At 46.0% G+C, this 18,987-nt stretch overlaps 3 protein-coding genes across 5 annotated transcripts in view; all 3 read right to left on the reverse strand.

The window, feature by feature from the left end:
• Window positions 1–2,355, reverse strand: part of GPRASP2 (G protein-coupled receptor associated sorting protein 2) — a 53,585-nt gene extending 51,230 nt beyond the window's left edge. Inside the window, exon 1 of the mRNA XM_070066442.2 lies at window positions 2,266–2,355. Within this exon, the coding sequence (XP_069922543.1) occupies window positions 2,266–2,279 (14 nt within the window). The 5' untranslated portion in view covers window positions 2,280–2,355. The remainder of the gene's footprint in view (window positions 1–2,265) is intronic.
• Window positions 1–18,987, reverse strand: part of GPRASP3 (G protein-coupled receptor associated sorting protein family member 3) — a 107,109-nt gene that overhangs the window by 70,955 nt on the left and 17,167 nt on the right. The gene's annotated exons all lie outside the window — the stretch shown is intronic.
• The window catches only part of GPRASP1 (G protein-coupled receptor associated sorting protein 1), a 32,448-nt gene continuing 17,167 nt past the window's right edge, over window positions 3,707–18,987 (reverse strand). The window contains exons 1-4 of one of the 2 annotated variants that reach the window (XM_002720345.6): window positions 10,126–10,315; window positions 8,907–8,974; window positions 8,678–8,763; window positions 3,707–8,429 (exon numbers count right to left, since the gene is read on the reverse strand). In XM_002720345.6, the coding sequence (XP_002720391.4) occupies window positions 4,053–8,171 (4,119 nt within the window). In that variant the 5' untranslated portion in view covers window positions 8,172–8,429; window positions 8,678–8,763; window positions 8,907–8,974; window positions 10,126–10,315 and the 3' untranslated portion in view covers window positions 3,707–4,052. Of the gene's footprint in view, window positions 8,430–8,677; window positions 8,764–8,906; window positions 8,975–10,125; window positions 10,316–18,987 lie in introns of those variants that run through there. The other variant, XM_089324504.1, reaches the window with a different exon arrangement.

An 18,987-nucleotide genomic window follows, 5' to 3' on the forward strand; every position in this document is an offset into this window, starting at 1 on the left:
GTAGCAGACTAAACATTAGAAAAAATTAGTTCAAAAACAGACTATTTGAAAATACACAGAGGGAAAAAAGAATAAAGTGGCATGAAGAAAGCTTAAAGGAACAGGAACAGTATGAAGAGAGCAAATATGTAAGTAATAAAAGTATATTCTCTGACCATGATGGAGTAAGAAATTAGTAACTGGAAAATATTTAAATGCCTGACAACTACACAGCATATTTCTAAATAACTGTGGAGTAAAAGAATACAAAAGGGAAATTCATAAGTAATTTCAGTTGAAGAAAAATGAAAAGACTACATATTAAAATTTGTATGATGTAGCTAAAATAGAATTAGAAGGAAATTTATGGTACTAAAAGGTCTAGATTAGAAAAGTCTCAAGGCAATGACATTAGTTTCTACTTGAAGTACCTGGAGAAATCATAGTAACTTAAATAACAACTAAAAAGAAAACAAATAATAAACATAAAAACATAAACCAAAGAAATAGTAAAATAATAAAACTAAAAGCCAATTCAGTAAGGCCAACAAAATTGATAACCCATTAATCAAAAATATAAAGAAAAAAAGAGAAGACACAATTACTAACATCAGGAATGAAAGAGGTAAAATCATCACATATCTTATAAATTTCAAAGAGATAATAAGAATTTATTTTTCAAGTCTATGCAGAAACACAAACTCTCAAATGTTGGACAACGGAAATTTGTATTACTCCTTTGGAGGAAATTTTAGAGAGAGTACCTAAAAAAGGGACATGTGAACTTACATTTTGAACCACCAACCCCAATTATAAGAATCCATAGAGATATACCTCCAGCCATGCAAAAACATATTTGTACATTTTCTGTAATACGTATAGCAACATATTAGAAACAAGTATGCACACAGGAAAGAATGATTGAATGAATCATAATAGTGGTACCACGGAGTACTACACAGCTGTAAAAAAGAATGAGGAAAGTCTCTATGGATTAAGTTCAAACCTATAAAAGGGGCAAATAAGTGGAGAGGTTGATATGATTAGTAGAATTCATTTCCCTTAAATCATCTTGAAGGATTTCGGTACTCTGGCTGTATGACACAGTGGAGCGCTGAGCAAAACGGATGAACACAAACAAGGAGTGTCACCAAGAATAGGTGCAAATCACCAAGTCTAAGCCATTGGCCGTAAAACAAAAATGAAAGAGCAAACGGTCCACGGGGTGGGGTAATCTTAGAGACTATCCATAAAGCAGAACATGTCAGTGGATCCCCGAAAGACCTTCCACTTATACCCAGGAATTGAGGGAGTGGGAGCATCAGATGGAGCAGAACCAGTGTGTCATTAGATGAGAGCGAGCCACCGAGGGCACAGTGGGACTGCCTCTTTTCAGAACCTCACACAGGATGCTGCTCTCTAAGGTTGAGATCCAGGAGGTCTCTAAGAGGCTGTTAAGCTTGGGGAGGATCCCCATGAGAAATCCCAAGTGAAGAGCCCAAAGCATCTAGGTTCCTCCCCCAGTCCACGCCTCCTCCTCTTTGTCCAGAGCTCCCAGGTTGAGGCTCATTCCTCTCTGGCATCCCCAGTCAGCTTGAGCCCTGGAGCAAAAGGCAGATGTGTTACCCTGCCCACCCCCAGCTTCCAGCTGCCCTCAGCCATCCCCACTGCCTGGACACTGTCAGTAAGGCAGGCAGGCAGGCAGGCAGGCAGGCAGACGCTGGAGAGCCAGTGCCCACGTGGTGAGAGGAAGACAGCTGCCCACGGTTCCCAGCCCCACCCCTGCCTGTCCTCACCCAGTGCCGCAGTGCCCACGAGTTGTCCCCTCCCTGTTAGGCTCTACCGGACCCCCGAAGTCAGCTCCATCCGAGTGCCCGCCGCCCTCACCCAAACCTAGCAACACAGTCGCGCCGCGCTGGGCGGGAAGCCTGGGGTGGGGGGAGGGGCTGCTCAGAGGCGGCCTGGAGGGCGAGGCGCCCAGTCGCCCAGACATTTCCTGCAGCCGCGTTCAGTCTCAGCCACCACCTCCCGCCGATGGCATTTCCCGGCCTCGCACCCACCCCCTCCAACACCAGCCGCTGCTCTCTCCACGGACGAACGCCGCCTCCAAGGCTGCAGCTCCCGGACGAGACACAGACTGGCTGAGACGCTCGCCACTGCCTAAGGGACCACTTCCTTGACCGACAAGCGCTGTCCTCCGTGGTCGCCTGGGAAGTTAGTTTTCAGGCCCATGCAGCATGCAGAGACCCCCACCCACCCACCGTAACTCCCCGCCACCCGGCGCACCTCCCTGGGTCCATCCTAGGTCCTCCTGGTCCCTTCTCCGAGCAAGTAAACACTCTTCTCTGCCGGCCCAGAGCTGGTCACATGACCCGCCGCCCGCCCCACGTGACCGCGCAGTCAGCTTGCCTGCTGCAGGGATGGCCGCGATCTGCTTCTGGGGCTGAGCTGCTGATACAGGCAGCACGAGCTCCTGACCCTGGCGAACGTGCAGCTGGCCGGAGGGCTGCATTTGGAGACAAAGCTGCCAGTCTTATGCGTGCGCTTTGCTCTGTTAGGGGGCTTGGATGGCTGGTGTGGAACACTCCACGAGGATGTGGGAGATGAACCTTCAATACTTTGAATAATACTCATGCGACATGTAAATACACACACACAGGCTCGGTCTTGAAAAATTTTCATAAGCAAAACATTGAACTCCAGCTTGCACCACCACGATGATCCCTTTTAACATTTATGATTTTTGAAGACAGGCAAAACTGCCATTTTATGTGCCTTTCATAAACCTTCATGTACTACAATCAGGTGGAAAAGTGCAGTTTTCTCCCTCAGAGCAACCAAAAATAAAAGTCACTATTTCTAGTTCATTCCCTGAAAAGAACAGAACACTTTATATATCTTCCCTTATCCTTGACTCCTTCCTAAAACCAACTTTATTCCTTTTTCTCCTGTCTGTAATACTTTTGTGAATGTAAAACACAGAAAAAAGAAAACTGGCATAAACACAAGAACTTCATTGATTTTACTGTTTAAAAAATAATTTTACTATTTTTATTTGGCAAACCAGTTACACTGAAGTTGATGTCTATCATATCATTGTAGAATTTTCTATAATCAAAGTCACTTGCATAAATTCATAAGTTTACTCACACTTAACTTTTAAAATGTAATCATACATGTCTTCTCCATTACACCAACTGTAAAAGCATCAGGGCTTTTCCTAGTTATAAAACCTATATGTCACTTTTAATTGCTCTATGATACTTTCTTAACAGTCGCCATAGGCACAATCCTAATTAAATCATCTTCCTACTCAAGTAGATTCATGTATCTTATTCTTTTACCGTTTAGGTAACTTCAAAAGAATAGTTGTACTTTGATCAGCAAAGTGCATCTTCCCAGCTCTTCAAAACTTATCTCATCCTCTATATCCCTCAACATATTCCTCCTACCCACTCCAGGCAAACTGGATACCTTATCCCCTTAGCACACTTTTTTTGTTCCAACCCCATGCTTTTCTTCACACCAGTGTCGTTCCTACACTTTAAAGTCCAACTTCAGTGGGTCCTTTCTCTCTGACGCATGCCCTGAGTAGTGGTCCCTGGTGACTTTTGTGTTCAAAGTGGAGAAACAGCTTTTCCATGGAGCATATTACACAGATGTTAATTATCTTTATCTCTGTATGTGCTTGTGTGTTTATTTTGTATTTTAAATTCAAGACGGGTGATTTCTGCCAATTTTAACAGAGAACTTTATTGAAACACAAATAAGACTCAAAGAGGTATGTAAACATCAGAACAGCAACTGGAAGGATAACTTATTTATGATGGCTCAGTTCACAATAAGCTCAAATACTAAATATCACAATTTGGACAAGATAAATATCAACAAATGTTTTCAGTTCCAATACTCATTTGGCATCAGAAAATGACCCATCTTATACACAGAGTTGGCAAGTTAATATCAGAATTAAAGATGTATGCTGCAACACAGATTCAACTTTGAAAACCAAAGCATTACTTGAGGATCACAACACAGGAATAAAAGGACAATCTGGCAAGTGATTAGTCATACTAATTTTCCTGGTCTGCTTCGGGGTCATTTGGATCGTCTGGTTTGCTTTGCAGTTCCTTAATAAATTTCTCAACCTCATGGAATGTAGAAATAAGTGGCTCGAGATCGAAATCATCATCAGTGAACACTGCTTCTTTTTTGATATTGTTACCAATATTTTCAAATATTGCAAGAATAATTTGAACATTGTCATTTGTCTCATTCCTGCTAACGAGGCCCATAAATTCTGACATTGCTTCAGCACTGAGTAGTTCTTTTGTCATGACAAGATTTTCAGAAAAATTCAACAGTATTTTCAAAACATGAAACCTTGTTTGGGTATTGCCTGTAGCTAGCAAGGAGAGAAATTCTGACATATAATTGGCAATCAGTGTATGATAGTCAGTAGTACTGGTGAGATGTGTAATCATCCTTATTCCACACAGCTGCTCAGGGGTATCCAAGCCATAAGCAAGGGTTTCCTCACACACTTGACATACATATGTCTGAATCATGTTTAGATTTGGGTAAGGTGGAGTCATGCGAATCATATTTTCCAAAAACCTTGTCCTAACTCGGGAGGATGGATAATTGAGCAAGGCTTGAATAAGTGAGACCACACCTGAATCCCGAATGAAATCTCGGGTAAACTGAGAAGCACTTCTCATCCCCATTGCAATTTTAGATATTTCATAGATGAAAGGATCACGGATTCTGTCCATTAGTAAAAGGAGTTCTTCAAACTCTTCAGAATCAATTCTAAGCTCACACTGTATGCAGCTGCAAGACCAATTCTCAGGCCCTGTACTCTCTTTGTCCCTAAGGTGCTCTCGAATTTCCTGGACTGACCGATAGGAAGGATCATACCGAAATTGGAACTCAGGGTCAGGCTGATCAGGCTGAAGCAAAGATTCCTGCTCTTCCCTTTCCGGGCTAAGTTCCAAGAGCTTGGGCTTTCCTCCAAACATTTCAGAAAACAGAAATACTGCTTCTTTGGGAAAGTTAAAGGTGCTTGTGGATGGGAAGCCAACCCTTCCCCATGGACCAGGCTTGAACTGAATTGTGACCTCATCCCAGCTCTGGGGCCTGCGTGATGGATCAGGCTCCTGCTCAACTGAACACCTGGACTTGCAAATGGCCCTGAAAACAGGGCTTGGATTTGACTCAAAATGAGGCTCATCTCCTGCCCAGAACCAGGACCCCACTATGGCCTCATCTTCATCAGCAAACGTCCTGGACTCACAGTTGGTTCCACTTCCAGTCCCATCATTCTCCTCATTTTGAGCTCCAAACCATGAGCCAGCAACTGCCCCTTCCTCATTTTCCGACTCACAAGTAGCCACAGTTCCAGTCTCCTTAATGGCCTCCTCTCCAGACCACAACCAGGACTCAACAATCATCTCTTCATCATCCTGTGGCGAGGACACATGGCACACACCTGATTCTCCATCACCTTCTTTTGCAGCCCAGAACCAGGACCCAAAAACATTCTCTTCGGTCTCTGACCTTGTTTTGTCTACTGCATGAGACCCAGTTTCTATACTGGCTTCTTCATTCCAGAACCAGGACCCAATGATGATTTCCTCCTCCTCAGTCCCAGGCTTGGACTCAGAGCTGGCCTCTATCACTGTCCCCGTCCTGGCCCCTTCTTCCCAGAACCAGGACCCAACAATGACTTCCTCCTCTTCAGATGTGACACTGGATTTGTTGCAAAATCCAGCTTCTCTCCTAACAGGCTCCTCCCAGAACCAGGACCCCAGAACAGCTTCCTCCTCAGTTGTGACACTATTCTCTTCTCTAACTTTAGGCACTGCCTCAAGCCCGTACTCTTCCCCAGCCAAGAACCAAGAACCAACAATATACTCCTCCTCAGCTGCTGGCCTGGGATCTTCTCTGCTGGTAGTCTCCTGAATGGCTTCATCGTCTTTCCAGAACAAAGGCTTGATTACGTTCTCCCCTTCAGTTGGTAACCTAGCCTCTTCTCCAGTCTCATCATCTATACTGCCACCTTCTGCAGCACATAACGAGGACCCTACAATGGCCCCTGGTCTTGAGTAGTTTTTGGACCAGAAACATGAATCAACAGTGTCCTCTTCCTCCTTTGGTTTAGAATTCCAGCTTCCTCCATCAGCAGGATACATAAAGGGTTTTCCTTTTTCCCAGAAGTAAGATCTATCTTTCTCCTCAGCTCTTGTCATGAATTTGCATCTGGCACCAGCCCCATACTTCATACTGACCTCTTCTTTGACTCCAAACCAAGGTGATACAATGGCCTCTTCCTCATCCTCCAGATTAGACATGCTGTTGACTTCAGCCTCCACCCAAGTGTCTACTCCGGCCCAGAACAAGGACCCAATAATGGGCTCCTCCTCCTCCTCCTCACCCACTGGCACAGTGTCACAGCTAGCTTCATCCCTAGAATCCACAGGGGGCTGGTTTTCAGACCAAAACCAGGATCCAAATATTGTGTCTTCTTCAGATCCTGACTTGGCCTCTTCTCCAACCGCAGCCACTACACTGCCTTCTTCGCCAGTCCAGAACCAGGGACCAACAGCTGCTTCTTCCTCTGACTTTTTCCTGGACTCACAGCTGACTGCAGTACCAGATTCCACACTGGTTTCATCAATGTCCCAGAACCAAGACCCAAAAATGGTCTCTTCCTCAGGCTCTGGGTTGGCTTCTTCACCAACCCAGAACCAGGAACTAACAATGACCTCTTCATCAGCTGCTAGCATAGTTTCAGAAGCACCTGCAGTCCCACTTGCCACACTAGTGTTTTTCACAGCCCCAAGATAGGAATCACAACTAGGCTCCACCTTAGCCCTTGGTATGGATTTACTGGCTCCAGTCCCCAAACTGTCCTCTTCTTCAGTCCAGAACCAACTCCCAACAAGGGATTCACCCTCCATTTGTGAAATGGACATGATATTGGCTCCATCCACCATGCTGGATTCCTCTGTAGCCCAGAGCCAGGTACCAATAAGGACCTCCTCCTCTGACTTGACTTCCCGTTTGGCCTTGGCTCTGGTCTTGGCTTTGGCCTCTTCCTTTGCCATTGCTCTGGCCCTGGCCTCTTTCTTGGTCTTAGGCCATAAAAAGTTACCAGCCTTTTCTCCAGGTAAGAACCAGGGCTCATTTTTTCTTACATCCATGCAGCCAGATATGAAATCCATGCAAGCTTCTTGCTTGGCCCTTTGCCTGGCCCTGGTGTTGGCCTCTTTTCTGGCTCTGGGTTTGGATCTGGATTTGATCCCCTCTCTAGACCAGAACCAGGATTTCATGTGGTCTTCACGATCAGAACCAAAACTGGACTCAACACAGACTTGTGTCTTAGATGTAAACCTGGACCAATTATTGGCCTCTTCTCTGGGCCTGGACCAGGAATATGTCTGGTCTTTGGCCCAGAAACAGGGTATCTTCACAGACTCATCCTCAGAACCAGAACTAGACACAGTACAGAGTTCTTTCTTGGTTTTGGGCTTACACAGAATATTAACTTCTTTTCTGGCCATGTGCCTGGACCTGGTACTGGCCTTTATTCTATTCCTAGGACGAAATTTGGAACTGACTTCATCTCTATTCCAGAACAAGGAACACAGAGACGTTTCTTGTTTGGATAGAGGCTTGGGGCAGTACCAGGACTCAATACCATCCTCTCCCTCTGACCTAAATGAAGGCTGGAATCCTGCTTGGGAGTTGTCCTTCCTTCTAGGAAAGCTCTCAGTGTCCATATTAAGCAGTTCTCTATCCACAGACAGACACTTAGTTTTAGCAACTGATCTAGAAAAAGCACTACTGGTTGGAGACTCTCCCTCAGTCTTCAACATTGCCATAGCCCCACATTCAGCCTGGGCCCATACCTGGGCATCACCCTTAGATTCTGACCCAAGGATTCCCTTAGACTTACTCTTAGAATGTGCCCCACCTCCTGTACTGGCCTTAGTTTTAGGCCGTGCCCTAGGCATAACCTTGGTCTTAGTTTTGGGCCTTGCCCCATTCATTATCTGGGCTTGAATCCTAACCTTGGGTCTGACAACCAAGGGAACTTCATTCTCTCTTTCAGCCCCACCCACAACCTCTTCCCCAGCCTTTGTTTCAGGCTTACTGGGAACACCAGGCTCAATCTCAGCCCCGGTCATGATACAAGTTAGAGAAAGCTCAGTAATAAGTCCCTATCTAAACCACTACAAACACGAATCTGTTTCAAGCTCCATTTTACACTCTAAAAGGCTGTGAACAACATAAAGAGTCAATTATCCTTCTTTTCAAACAGTCTTAGCAACACAGACAAAATTCAGCCAAGCTGGGGGATGGATGGATGGTTCCTGGTGGGTGCAGACCTGCTGTGGTGGTCAGCAGCAACTCCAATACCACCAGAGCTGCCACTGTAGGTGGATCTAGAGAGAGAGAATGAAATGGGGATCTAAATCTGCTCCAATTGCATCACTCCGTGCAGAGACTGGTGTTAAATGCTAGGCTAGGAGACGGTCTCTGTCCTTGTCGTCTGCTACAAAATGGATTTGGCAGTGGCTGGAAGTATTTTGGAAAGAGGAGAGGCTGAAGAGCCCCCAGACCGGACCCTCAGTGCTCCTACAGTAGTGCTGGTCTCCACTACCCCACCCAAAGAGTCCGTTCTTATACCAACCTTGACTGATGTGATGTAATCTCCCCCTGCTTTCCTTGATCAAGTGGTGTCAAGTCCCACAGCTGATGGCTGTGGGGAGGAAGGTCCTACAGACAAGTGAACAGACAGGAGAGAATGGAGTCTGAATGCTCAGTAGGTAAGCACACATCCTGGCCCCTGAAACAAATATCACTTTCTGCTCAGATCAAGGTCTATAGCTGTGCCCTGAATTGTCCCCCTTCGCACCAACCTCCAGACACTTGAGCCAGTCTCTTCTTCCTCTCCCTTCTTGCAGAACTGAGCGGCCTCAAAGCAGGCCTATGGACAAACAGATGGAAAGGTAAGGCAGTCAGGAAATCACAGCAGCAGTTGAAGCCTGGTGGACGGCTGACACCAAGAGTAGGAATTCTCATTATATCTGTCTTTCAGCGTCTGAGGTCGTGCTGGTGGAACCTTCAGGTCTCACTGAGGTCCTGCTGCAGGGTTCCAGAAAGACTGAACACCCTCTCTTGACGTCACACCCTTCCCATCACTCCCTCCTCCAATTCTGGGGATCCACCACTAGGTGCACCACAGCCCCATGTCTTACGCAGCATAAAACAGGGAAAAGGTGTCGCATATTCTAGAAGCAGGTTGTGAAGTGGCCCTTGTAACTGTGACTCCCTCATCCCACACAGCTGCAAAGCCCCCCTTCAGGCCCCCACTTTGGGCGGGTGGGGGAAGTGCCTGGATCGCAGGTAGGGAAGATGAGGAGGTGCAGCTGGATGCCAGACCTCCCCTGGCGGCACTCACCCCCATCCCCATCCCACACACGTCCATAAACCCAAGCCATTTTCTGTGGCTCCTTTGCTCACGCCTCTCCTCTCTAGACCCACACTGTGGCCTGCCAGGATATGCCAGCCCCACCACGCAGACAGGAGACTCTGACATCAACCTGAAACCTGTGGAAAGGGGCAGCACCCAGGACAAGGCACCCAGTGCACCCCTTCCAGCATCAGGGCTCACAGTGGCAAACGCGACCCAGCTCCCCCCACTGAGCTGGCCAGGGAGCTCAGGTGCCCGTCCCCGCCACTACCCGGCCGGCCGGCCTCCCGGGCACCCCCCACCCCAGCTCCTGTTCCCACATTCTCCTGCCCTGCCTCCCCCACCGCCTCCTGGGGCACAGGCACCAGCGAGGGCGGGGCCGGGCGCTGGGAAACCGGCTGGCAGGCTGTCCCCGCAGCTGGTCTTCAGAGGATGTGCCGGTGCCTCTCTGACCACCGCTCTGCCCTTGGCCCTGCCCGCGCGGATCCCTGCTGCCTCCTCCACAGGGGCCACCAGGCACTGCGTTCCACATGGGACCCGGACCCGGGCCAGCTGCGACAGGCTCGCCACCTCCTTGCCAGGCTGCCCGGGTGTGGGGCCAGGCTGTCAGCCGGCCGGCGGCGGTGGGGGGAAGAAGACCCGAACCCCCCACCTCCCCCACTTGCCTTCACTGGCTCAGGGCCCCGGTCTCCAGCCTTGCCCTCCTCGCTTCTCCTCTCTCTCTCTCTCTCTCTCTCTCTCTCTCTCGGATTCCCAGCGCTTTCCCTGCGACCAGAACGGCCAAGCCGCGTCCCGCCCCCCGCGCCTCTGCACCAAACCCGTCAGGGGCTGCGCAGGATGCGGCAGCAACCGCTCGCCGCGAGGGTGTCGGGAAGGGGGCGGAGGGATATGGCGCCAGCGCCTCGACGCCCCCTCCCAGGCCCACCCTCGTTCCCACCCTGAGCTGGGCGGGGCCCGCACTACCGCCAGCCCAGGCCGGGGGCGCTAGCGCGGGGCGCCTCCGGGGACGCCTCTCACGCTCACTGAGCGACCACCACCACAGCTCCGGCGCGCTCACGGGCTCTGGGGCCGGCTGGCGGACGGGTCGGGGGGCGCGCAGCCTGCCGGGGCCGGCGAGAGCCGCGTCGCAGGGCGCAGCGGATGGATACCAGCCTGCCCCTCGGCGCCTCTGCACCCCCGTCTCTGAGCGCCAGCTCCTGTCGCCCCCTCCCCGGGCGCTCATGGCACAGGGGCTGTCAGCACCAAAGCCTGGGAGGGACGAGGCCACCACGGTGGTCCTTCCTTCCTTAACTGCTTCACGGAGCCACGCAGGGGAGGGAGGCACCTCTGCTCGGAGAACTGCTCTGGGCCCCCCATGCAGGGTCACCAGTGCCCCTCTTGTGAGAGAAGTCCACCTGCCCTAACAGACAAATCACAGGTCTGCGCCCTGAGTCTACACTGCCTTTTGCTTATTCCAGAATGGCAGCTCACTTGGTCACTGCTTAGTGCCCACACTTGCCCAAGAAAGTGGACCCTACCCTGTCAAGAGCTGCAGGTGGCCATACAGTCACCCCCTCTGCTGCCCATGGCCAAGTGGCAGGCACCAGGCAGCGCGGGACCTCAGTCCTCTTCCACTGTTCTCTATCAAGTCTCTTCTTGCCAATCACATCCAAGCCCTCCAGGCATTTGGCAATGTGAAACGCAGCAGGGATTCATCCACTTGGTCCTCAGCCCCTTGCTCTAACCACCTGCCTGATTTCACCAGTTACTCTCAGGGAAGATTCCACTTCCCCAAGACAGAACTACCTGGCTGTTTAGGATCCTTTCCTTTCACTCACACTTCTTTACTCTAGAACCCCTCTCTGTCCTTGCTGCAATGGCCAAGGAGAACAATGTGATTGTGCGCAAACTTGATGCTGTTACTGGCAAACATTTTTAAACTCATTTAAAGGGCACATTCATTGTGCTTGGCAGAATAACGGTAACTCAAAGATGTGTGTGTGTGCTGTATTCTGGAACATGGAAACAAGTTTCATTAACTGGCAAAGGAGAATTAAGCTTGCAGTTGAGATTAAGGTTGCCAGTCCAGTGAATTCAATTTAAGATTATGCTGGGTTTTCCTCCCCCATGTCACCACAAGGGGAGGCAGCAGCACAAAGACTAGACATGCTATTGTTGGATCTGAAGATGGAAGGGAGCCAGGAGCCAAAGAATTCAGGCTGCCCCTAGGAATTCGAAATGGCAAAAAAGCATATTATTCCCCTAGAAACTCCAAAAGGAAAGCAATTCTGCCAATGATTTTTGTCCAGTTAAATATGAATCATTTCGGATTTTTGGCCTCCTGGGCTATGAAGTAAAAAAACTTTTTTCATTTTAAGGCACTAGGTTTGTTGAGGATTCTTATAGCAGTAGTATAAACAGAATATAGTCCCCATCCCAACAAAGCCCTATTGCCTTTGATTATGTTTACCTGTGCATCAATCCCTGGGAGGATATATTTTGGGGTTTCTCTCATCAGTACAGCCACCCATCTCCTCTCTGTATTTTAGTTATGCTTGAAATCACACGAGTGCAAGATTTTATTGTAATTCTACAAGTGTTAGGATATTCATATAAAGATAATTACTGGCGGAGGAATGAGTGTACCATATGCTGACAGTTTTTTACTGTATGAGTCTTTGAAGTATTCAGTAATTTGTTAATTCATTTACACAACATGGTCTTTTATTAGTTAAGGTTTATTGAATTGAGAAAGGCCTATTTTGTGATTTTATGTAATTTTGCTCTTTATATGTATGGATCTGATAAAGTATTCTTTTTAAAATGAAAGGGGCTGGCATTTGGCACTGCCTGGGATGCCTGCATCCCGTATCAGAGTGTCTGGTTTGAGTCCCAGCTACTCTGCTTCCAATGCAACTTCCTGCTAATGCATACTCTGGGAGACAGCAAGTGATGGCTCAAGTAACTGGATCCCTGTAACCCATGCGAGAGATCAAATTGCTTTCCAGGCTCCTGGCTTCAGCTTGGCCCAACCCTCACTGTTGCAAGTATGGGCATTTGGGGAGTGAACCAACAGACCTAAGATCTCTCTCTCTCTCTCTTTCTCTCTCTCTCTCTCTCTCTCTCTCTCTCTCTCTCTTCCTTTCAAATAAAACCTTTAAATGAGAAAGCAAATAAGACTTAAATTAGATGCTGACTTATAATCTCACTTCTCAACACTATTTACTTTCACCAAAAATGAATTCCAGCTCAATAGAATGCAATAGCCAAGGTTACTCCCTAGTACCTCCACCAGCACCTGTAAAATCTTGACATGCCCCTGAAACCTAAATTGTAGAAACAATCCACAAGGATTAAGCCTGGGATACAAAGGCAGCTAAGCTCACTCACCGTACCCACCATGCCACCTCCCATCCCCCTCCACCTCCCACATATCTCCTTGCACACTAGCATATTCCTTGAATGTGCAGCTTAAATGATCTCTTGTCCCTCTCAATTACCATGGTACTGCACCTGTTTTTGCTCATTTAGCTTAACTTGCCTCTCTACTGTTCTTCAAATGCCTCAGGAAAACCTTCCTTCTGGGACACCTCATTTGATTTAAGTTGAGGCAAGGCCTGTGTATTCTTAGAATGTATCCCTTCTCCAATTCCTTAATGCCAGGAGCTGAGCACAATAAAATTTCTCTCCAGTCAGGACCAACTAAGCTGGGGTGGGTATGGTGAACTAACTGGTAAAATGGGCCCAGTGGATATCTACTTTTTACACAGGCTGAAGATGCTCTGAGAAATAGCACAACCTGTGTGTACTACTTAAGACACTGTGAATCTGTAGAACTGGTGGGGTTTGCTTCAATAGGATTCTTTCTGAGGGAACATAGCATCAGGTACAATGACCATAGTCCACAAATAATGCTTTGTGATTAGGGAATTATAGCTATTCTAATGGCAACGTTGAGTTCAGATCTTGTTTGTGCCTATTCCAACACATGCTGACATCTGGGAGTCTGCCATGGCTAAGGCTAGTTGATAAATAATTCCCAAAATTACTGTTTCCAAAGAAACTGTTTAACAGTCCAGTGTGCATATCCCATTAATAAAGCATAACATAAAGAGAAGAAAATGTCCTCCTCTCCAAAATGCCTATAAAGTTTTGACTACTATTCAGCTCTGACATCATGAAGACTTTTTATACCAGTGGTGTTTGGGAAAATTAGAGGAGTTTAATGTCTGGAAATAAAGCTTAGGGTAGCAACAACAACTGAAACAATCATAGGAAAACTACTGAAATTAAGGGTGTGGTAAATATTCCCTTCTAATTTTTGAGAACTATAGGAGTTAGGGAGGTGAGTGAGCTAATTAGCGTTGCAGGAACAAGAAATCCTGAATTTCCACAATGCCAGAAAATGTTGGAAATTAATGAAATGCCAAAGTGCTTTTTTTAACTTTTATTTAGTAAATATAAATTTCCAAAGTACAGTTTATGGATTACAATGGCTTTTCCCCCTCAAAGTGCTTTTGAAATAGGAAAATAATGAGAGGCCAGTACTATCTTTTGTTGGTATTTCTCATTACTTAACCATCACTTCCTGCATCAGCATCATGACATGGCCTGATAACAGCATACATCCAGCCAGAAAAGTGGGGGAAAAGTAGAGTAGAGGTAGTCGACTTCCTTCTCAAAATCCTTGGCCAGGAACCGCCCACATCATTTTCACTCACACTCCAGTGACTGGATTCAATCACCATTTATTGATAATATCGTCCTTTCTCTAAAAGTAGTTCTATAACTGAATATCTACATGCAGAAGAATAAAGTTGCCATAGAAAACTAGGAAAATGAGAAATTCTTCAACTTCATAAAGAACATCTATTAAAAATTACAGGTAATATTATGCTTAATGATAAGAAACTAGAATCTTTCCCACTAAGCTTAGGAACAATGTTAAAGATGTTCTGTCACACCACGGCTATTCATCATTGTACTAGAAATCCTAGCTAAAGCAATGAAACAAGAAAAGGTATACCCATGAGGAAGGAAGAAATAAAACTGTCCTTGTTTGTAGATGACATGAGAGCCTGTGCAAAATCTTGGAAAGAATTGACAAAACACCCTCCTGGAACTAGTAAGTGACTATAGCAAAGTTTCAGGATACAATATTAGTATACAAAAGAAATGGCCTGGCCACTGGGGGAATTAGGGGAGTGAATCAGTAAATGGGGTCTTTCTCTTCTCTCTCTAAAATGAGTGGATAAATAAATATGAAAAATATATTTGCATTAATAACTTAAAATGTACTACTTAGCTATAAATGTGACAAAATATGCACAATATTGATGTGAGAAAAACTAAAACACTGAAGAAAGAAATCAAAGAACTAAATCAGTGGAGAGAAATTCCATGTGCATGGACAGGAATATACAATGCTGTTAAGATATCAGCTCTTTTTTTTTTTTTTAAGATTTATTGATGGCCGGTGCTGTGGCTCACTAGGCTAATCCTCCGCCTTGCAGCGCCGGCACACCGGGTTCTAGTCCCAGTTGGGACGCCGGATTCTGTCCCGGTTGCCCCTCTTCCAGGCCAGCTCTCTGCTATGGCCCGGGAGTGCAGTGGAGGATGGCCCAAGTACTTGGGCCCTGCACCCCATGGGAGACCAGGAGAAGCACCTGGCTCCTGCCATCTGATCAGCACCATGTGCCGGCCGCAGCGCGCCGGCCGCGGTGGCCATTGGAGGGTGAACCAACGGCAAAAAGGAAGACCTTTCTCTCTGTCTCTCTCTCTCACTGTCCACTCTGCCTGTCAAAAAAAAAAGATTTATTGATTTACTTTTAAAAAGCAGAGCAACACACACACACACACAGAAAGAGAGAGGGGGAGAGAGAGAGAGAGAGAGAGAGAGAGAGAGCGATCCATTCATGTGTTGGCTCAAAAATGGCTATAACAGCCAGGTCTGGGTCAAGCCAATGCCAGGAGCCTAAAACACTATCCTGGTTTCCCATGTGAGTGGCAAGGGCCCAAGTACTTGAGCCATCTTCCACTGCCTTCTTAGTTGCATTAGCAGGGAGCTGGATTGGAAGTGGAGCAGCCAGGACTTGAACAGGTGCTCCTACATGGGATACTGGCATTGCAAGTGGTAGCTTAATTTGCAGCACCACAATGTTAGTCCCTATGATGTCAGTTCTTTAAAAGCTGATTTACAGATTCATACAATCTCAATCAAAACCCCTGCAAGTTATTATGTGAATATTAACAAATTGATTTTAAAATGTATATGGAAAGGAAAAAAGACACAGAATATCTAACACAATATTGAAAGGGAAGAACAAAGTTGTAGTACTGACACTATCCAACATCAAGACTTAATATAAAGCTATAGTATGTGGTAATGGTAAAAGGAAAATTAAATAGGTAAATGTAACAAAACAGGAGCCCATAATAGGTTCATATAAATATAGTCAACTGATCTTTGAAAGAAGAAAAGACAATGCAATGGAGAAAATATTTATACACATACACATACGTATGTGTGTGTATGCATGTATAAAACATCTGGGTATCCAAATGCAAAAAAAATGACCTTAGACACAGTTATTAAACATTTCTCAGAAGTTAACTCAAAATAGATCACCCACATAAATGCAAAAAGCAAAATGTTAACTAGGTGATAACGTAAATTCTAGATGATCACGTAAATTCTAGATGATCATGGGCATGGCAGTAACTTTCCAACTTCAAAGGCATAAACTAATAAAGAAAGTATTGATAAGCTGGCATTCATTAAAATTAAACACTTGATTTGCAAAAGATCCTGTCAAAATAATGAAAAATGAGTCATAAGCAAGGAGAAAATATTTGCAAAAGATATGTTTGAGGTGCCAGCGCTGTGGCACAGCAGGTTAAAGCCCTGGCCTGAAGTGCCAGCATCCCATATGGGTGCCGGTTTTAGTCCCGGCTGCTCCTCTTCTGATCCAGCTCTCTGCTATGGCTTGGGAAAGCAGTAGAAGATGGCCCAAATCCTTGGGCCCCTGCACCCAAGTGGGAGATCTGGAAGAAGCTCAAAAATGGCCCAAGTGCTTGGGCCCCTGCACCCATGTGGGAGACCTGGAAGAAGCTCCTGGCTCCTGGATTCGGATCGGCCCAGCTCCAGCCGTTGCAGTCATCTGGGGAGTGAACCAGTGGATGGTTCACTACCTCTCTCTGTAACTGTCTTTCAAATAAATAAAATAAATCTTTAAAAAAAGATATGTTTGATAAATAACACTGTGTGTAAAAAGCCACTGCCTACGACGCCGGCATCGAAAGTGGCACCAGTTGAAATCCCAGATGCTCCATTTCCAATCCATATCCCTGATAATTCACCTGGGAAAGTAGTGGCCCATGGCCCAAGCACTTGGGCCTCTGCCATCCACATGGGAGACCTAGATAATGCTCCTGGTTCCTAGCTTCATCCTGGCCTGGCCCAGGCCAGCTGTTGTGGCCATTTGGGGAGTCAATCAGTGGAAGGAAGATCTCTCTCACTGTCTCTCTGTCTCTCTAATTCTGACTTTAAAATAAATATAGACATCTTCAAAAAAAGATCTTCTATACAAAATATCAGAAGAGTCTTACAATTCAACAATAAGAGAAAAAATGATTAAAAACTGGGCCAAAGACCTTAACACATGCTTCATCTAAGAAGATACACAGATGGCAAATAAACTCATAAAAACAGAGTCTTCAAAAAGTTCATGAAAATGTACATTATGAAAATTTATGCATGTGTTTAAAATTTTTGACCAAATGAATTTATCTTTTAAATTATCTTTTTGAAATACCCTCATATGTCATCAGGGAAATGCAACTTGAACCAATGATAAGACACCAGTATATACCTGTTACAATGGTCCAAATCCAGAACACTGACAATAACAAATGCTAGCAAGGATGTAGGGTGAGAGGAATTCTCATTTATTAATGGTAAAGGTGCAAAACAGTATATAGCTACTTTGGGATACAGTTTGGCAGTTTCTTACAAAAGTAAAAATACTCTTAGCATTAAAACCACCAATCACAATCCTTGGCTCTTACCTAAATGAGTTGAAAACATCTGTTAATGTTGAAAAATCTGCATGTGGATGTTTCTAGCAGTTTTATTCATAATCACCTACACTTGAAAGCAACCAAGATTTTTTTTTTTTGATAGGCAGAGTCAGACAGTGAGAGAGACAGAGAGAATGGTCTTCCTTCTCCGTTGGTTCTCCCCCAAAATGGCTGCTACAGCCGGCATACTGCACCGATTCGAAGCCAGGAGCCAGGCGCCTCCCTCTGGTCTCCCATGCAGGTGCAGGGCCCAAGCACCTGGGCCATCCTCCACTGCCTTCCCGGGCCACAGAAGAGAGCTGGACTGGAAGAGGAGCAACCGGGACAGAATCCGGTGCCCCAACCAGGACTAGAACCCGGGGTGCCAGCACCGGAGGTGGGGGATTAGCCTAGTGAGCCACAGCACCAGCCAACCAAGATGTTTTACAGTAGGTAAACAGACAAATTGTGGTGGGGCAGGCATTTGGAACAGTCATTAAGACATCACTTGGGGCTGGCACTGTGGTGCAGCGGATTAACACCCTGGCCTGAAGCGCTGGCATCCCATATGGGCACCAGTTCTAGGCCTGGCTGCTCCTCTTCTGATCCAGCTCTCTGCTGTGGCCTGGGATAGCAATAGAAGTACCCACGTGGAAGACCCGGAAGAAGCTCCTGGCTCCTGGCTTCGGATTTGCCGCAGCTCCGGCCGTTGCAGCCATCTGGGGAGTAAACCAGCAGATGGAAGACCTCTCGCTCTGTCTCTACCTCTCTCTGTAACTCTGTCTTTCAATAAATAAATCTTTAAAAATACATCACTTGAGGGAAGAAAGGAGGAAAGAAATATCATTATATTCTTAGAATTTTATCTACAAAGCACACTGAATCTGTAAAAAAAAACTAATTAAAAATTGAAATAAAAATTTTTAAAAAGACATCATTTGGGATGCCTGCATCCCAAACTGAAATATCTGGGTTCAAGTCCCAGTTCTCCTTCCAATTCTAGCTTCCAAATAATCCGCACCTCCTGGGAGGCAGCAGGTGATAGCTCAAGAACTTAGGTTCCTGCCATCCTCATGAGAGATCGAGATTGTGTACAAGGATCCTGGCGTCATCCTGGTCCAGCTCTAGCTGTTACATGCATTTAAGGAACAAACTAGCAGATGGAAGAGTTCTCTGTGTCTTTCTGTCTCTGTCTCTCTGCCTTTCAAATGAAAAGAAAACAAATAAATAAATATTTTTAAATTGTGGTGCATGCAGACAATGGACTATTATTCAGCACTAAAAATAAATGAGTATCAAGCCATGGGAAGACATAGAGGAAATTTAAATGCATATTATAAACTAGGCAGTCTGAAAAGACCACATACTATGTGATTCCAACTATATGACATCTGGAAATGGTACAACTATGAAGACAGTAAAAAGATCAGTGGTTGCTACAGGCTAAGTGGAAGGAAGGGATTATAGGCACAACACAGAGGATTTTCAGT

This window comes from Oryctolagus cuniculus, chromosome X (assembly GCF_051225735.1).
Source record: "Oryctolagus cuniculus isolate XC-2025 breed Fujian yellow rabbit chromosome X, ASM5122573v1, whole genome shotgun sequence".
NCBI classification, from domain to species: Eukaryota; Metazoa; Chordata; class Mammalia; order Lagomorpha; family Leporidae; genus Oryctolagus; species Oryctolagus cuniculus.